Source organism: Plectropomus leopardus, unplaced genomic scaffold, assembly GCF_008729295.1.
Source record: "Plectropomus leopardus isolate mb unplaced genomic scaffold, YSFRI_Pleo_2.0 unplaced_scaffold11730, whole genome shotgun sequence".
In the NCBI taxonomy this organism is placed as follows: domain Eukaryota; kingdom Metazoa; phylum Chordata; class Actinopteri; order Perciformes; family Serranidae; genus Plectropomus; species Plectropomus leopardus.
Genome location: NW_024612428.1, coordinates 1 through 4,543, shown reverse-complemented (window position 1 = coordinate 4,543; position 4,543 = coordinate 1). Strand labels below are relative to the sequence as shown.

At 40.7% G+C, this 4,543-nt stretch overlaps 1 protein-coding gene across 1 annotated transcript; it reads right to left on the bottom strand.

Moving 5' to 3' along the window:
* Positions 1-115: 115 nt before the first annotated feature.
* LOC121963572 (mucin-5AC-like) lies at positions 116-4,396 on the bottom strand (the record flags this gene model as incomplete). The annotated part of the gene is made up of 6 exons (XM_042513854.1): positions 116-239; positions 1,715-1,776; positions 1,938-2,080; positions 2,623-2,677; positions 3,336-3,538; positions 3,633-4,396. Coding segments are annotated over 6 exons (1,351 nt in total), but the record flags the coding sequence as incomplete, so codon positions are not given.
* Between the last annotated feature and the right edge of the window lie 147 nt (positions 4,397-4,543).

The window sequence follows — 4,543 nt, the reverse complement described above, 5'->3', positions numbered from 1 at the left end:
ACACACACACACACACACACACACACACACACACACACACACACACAGAGTTAAGTCCCGTGCACTCCTTTCTCTAAATCCTAGGACGCTCATAACGTGTGTGTTTTTATCTTACCTTCCTCACAGCTGCGGAGCCTCACCTCCAGCTCCACTCCCCTCTTCTCCCACTCATTCAAACTGTCGTCAATCTCCTTAAGTTCCTTCAAGATAGCATCTTTGTGGATGTAGTCTGGCTTAGTCTAAAGGTGTAAAACACACATACATGAAAAAAATTAAACGGAAGATGTGAAATCAACGTATATCAAGATACAGACGAACATATCTTAGTGATCCCGCTGACGTTATTATATGACGTCATTAAGGACACACCAAACTTACATCAAGTAACTAGTGGTGGTGAAGCATTAATCACCAGTTAGCACATTACAGTGTTCCCACACATTTCTCACAAAATTTCCAAACTTTCCCATCACTTTCAAGGACCCATAAAATGGAAATACATTTGCTCTTACGTTACATTATGTGGGAGGTTATCCACAGAAGGTTACTGTAAAAATGTCATTACATAGAAAAACTTCAATGGTTTTTACTAATTTCTTGACTTTTCCAGACCTGGAAAATAATATTGGGAAATTCCATAACTTTTGCAAGTTTTCCATGACTGTGGGAAAAAGCAAATTTAATGTGAAGCGGAGAACAACAACACAAAAGATTATGAACAAATTCTGCTCAAGAGCTCAATGACTGAAAAAATAATACCTAAATAATAATACCTAATATAATAAGTTTGTTTCAATCACAGCTTTTGAGTTTAAGCTCCTTCTTTACTTCCTTCACTTCCATTTCTCTTCCTGTGAACTGACTCCACTGGGTCAGATAATGATTCAACATGCTGAATCGGCTAAAAACCGAAAAAAAAGGCAGACTAGTTCAAACAATGTGGGACATGTTTGATTTCCTTATTTTTGTGTCTGTGAGGAAACAGTTGCACTGAGTTTAACAGCCAGTCACTGTGATTTTATTCAGCGACGGGCTCCATAGCGTCCAACAGACAAAAATAAAAGACAAGGGCCGAGGAGGGTTGACTTGTGCCAATGGTGTGAGACACACCACAAAAAAGCTAATCGATGGCCCGACTGATATTAAGTTTTCCTATCCTCAAATCAGCTGGTTAAAAGAGTCTTTTTTTCCCTTTAACACAAATCTGTAGATTAAATAAACTAAACTTTATTTATTTTTAGTATATATACCTATATATATCATTCTCCGGCTCATTTTATTTATCTGCTACTTAGTTTTCCTAATTATTGCTTTTGACAGACATTTAGCCAATTATAAATAGCTACCTCAAAGAGAATACATTTAAAATTATCTGACATTAGATAAAGCAAATGTTTATTTCAGCTAGGAATAAATTAAACTTAATTTACTTTGCTGCTCAATATATCTTTCACTAGCTCATTTTATGTATCAACTGCAGTTATCCTATTATTTTGGTTTTGGTAAGATTACACATTTAATCACTTCTAATGAATTTAAATAATTTTTGTTAGCATTAGCTCGCAGACTAAAATGCTTAAGCAGCTACTGTTACACAAGTTTTTACAGTGGAGCTACGGCTCATTTGACTGAACAAAAAATAACTAAAAGGGATTCGATTTAAAATGACATTTAAGCTGAAGCAAACTCTTTTTTTCCACCTAGGGTTCGGTACCTTGGTGATCTTTGACTCTGGCTTGGTATTAGCAGTTGAGTCTTCCTGACCATTCACAAGTCCTGAAAAACAAATAATAAAATGTTAAAAGTTTATGTAAAGTCATCGAGAACAAAGACAAAAGAGTGAGGAACCCTGAGAAGTCTGATATATATTTAGCCAATATTAAGGAAGTCCGCGTATATTGTCCACCATATTTAAACAGACATAACGCAGGTGTTACCCTTTGATGCAGGTGGAGTGACAGAAATGCTCGGTGTGGAGAGATGAGAGGAGGGAGAAGGCCCGACAGACGGCTCAGAAGTCTGAGTCTTTCCAGCTCCATTAGCCCAGGGTTTTTGAGAGGGCTGTGAAGGAACAGGCGGTCTGTGGATGGATCGGGGACGAGCAGGAAAGAGAAAAAACGAGAGACACAGAATTTAATTAATGGCAATTTATCTGCTCCTACAAGGAGCCCCTTTTCTGCAGTCCTCCGCTTTGATTCATGAGTGTGGAAGGAAAGGTCATCTGGGGGAAAAGAACTGAGCACTGAGCATATGTTGCACCACGGAGGACTCTACTCAGTCTTGACACCATTTGGGGCTCACATGCATGTGGCGGAAGAGGAGAGACTGAAAGCTCCGACTACAAATGATGGCCGAGCCATTTGGAGGAGCAGCAGGTACAGGCTTCCTGTGGGAGGCAAGGTTGGATAGATGGATGAAAGATGGGATCAAAGGGATGGATGGGTGGACAGGACATCAGGAGAGAAAAGAGACTTTGATACGCTGTGAAGCCCACCCACGTACAGATACTCTCTGCTGGAGGTATGACATGAGGAATCGAGCCAAAAAGAGCAAGAAATTAAGCAGAAATATAGAAATAGGAGGCAACACAGAGCAAGTTAACGTCAATAAAATGAGTCTTACTTGGAAACGGGTTTGAGCTTCGACCTCCAGTCCGCAGGTGACTCATTTTCTGATGCTAATGAGAAAAAAAAAAAGAAATGAAACAAAATGTAAGCGTTTTTCACTTTCAGGTTCAGTTCCTGCATCACACTAAAGTCCTCCACTACTCCGTCAGATCCTGATTTTGATGGTTTTGTTATAGAGACACCTGCTGTCTGAATTAAATGACTCAGTGCGAGCTGAAGTATTTATTTAACACATGACGAGTTTCCTGCCATGTAATTCAACACAGCTCACTGCTTTGAAACTCAGTTTCACAGCTTTATATGTAATTTTGCCTACATTTGCCAAATCATTCTATCAATATCAACTCATAATTTTGAATGAACTGAAATAGAAAGGAAACTATGTACTGCTATATTTTTTTTTACAATAATTTTCATTTTATTCTCCCAAATTATCAATATTATTGTTGATGATGCCGTTGTTACTTTATTTTTTCTATTATTTATTTGTTAATTATTCTGTTAGGGTTAGGGGTAACGCACACACATTTTGTTAAATCTTAATGTGTATGTTAATGTGTTACAATGTGTTAATGTGTTACATTCATTAAAAAAGAGGGGAAAACACAGATCAGGATTTCCAACGCGCTCTTCAACCACATCCCTCCACAAACATGCATCTAAACAGCTAAACTACTCTGTACAGTTATCAAAGTGTGTGAGTTTAACCTGAGGTGCTCGGTGATGCGCTGCGGGGCTTTGGGACGCCTCTTTCTGGAGTTCTGGATCTGAGTCCAGTCCTGCCAGTCGGACTCGGAGTCCGCCTGTCTGCCGGAATCTGCAGGTCAGCGAGGAGAGATGGGTCTGCTTTCAGCTTCACTCTCCCTCTGACTCCCTCCGTCTCCCTTTTTGGAGTCTCGACATCGGAAGGTCTGATTAGAGGTGAAAATCTATTAAATGCTGCGGTTCACCAATAGAGGTCAAGCTGCAACAAGATTATCGAGTGAGTGTGGTTACGTCACTTACTTGTCAGTTTTCTTCAGTACTACATTCGCCCACGATGGCTTACTGTTGTTATTATTGTTCTCCTCTGCCAGTTTTTTGGAGAGGAAGGCTACTGCCGATGCTTTCGTCTTTGAATCTCCACCTGCTGCTTTAGCTTTCTCCCCACCTGTGTTCAAGCTCACATTTGTGTCCTTTTTGCCAAAATCACCAACATTCACAACCACAGTGACGGCCTGCCCTGCTGTGGCCTCCTGCACCTTACTGGTCACATTTGTCCCTTTGTTTATGTCAATCTTGGTGGTTGTAGTCTTTTTGTCATCATTGTTAGCTGTGTTATCTGACTGGAAGAACTTGAGCTTGGACTGCAGTGTCTTTGCCGCCGTGGTGGAGGTACGAGGAGCAGCGATGGGCCTGGTGGTGATAGATGTGGTTGTTGTGGTGAAGGTAGATTCACAAGTAGTCTGTGGAGCTGTTGGTTTGGAGACAGCAGTTGTCTTAGTGTCTTTAGCAGCAGAGGAGAGACTCGAAGCCGGCCGGGAAGGAGACGGAGTAGAGAAAGTAGTGGAGAAGCTGGGAGGGGCGCTGGGTTTCTCTGTCAGCCATATTGGTCTGGAGGGTGTGTGAGTGGTAGTGGTTGTGTTTGATTTAGGGGAGTCTTGTAGAGGAGTAAATTTGGAAACAGAGGTGTTTGTGGGTAAATCTCTGAGAGGTGTGGATGTGTTTGGAGGCGACAGTAACCTGAAAGACAAAAAGTACAAGACATACAATTGTAGATGCAAGAGAGTCTATAATTCTTGGGTTTTCATAGTCTGTGAAGGACAAAACAGGCAACTTTCCCTGCAGTTGATCCTGATTTTTTTATTCCTTCATATGTCCCAGATCAGTGCAAACATGATGTTGTCTTGTACTTTGGGGATATTAATGTTTTACAC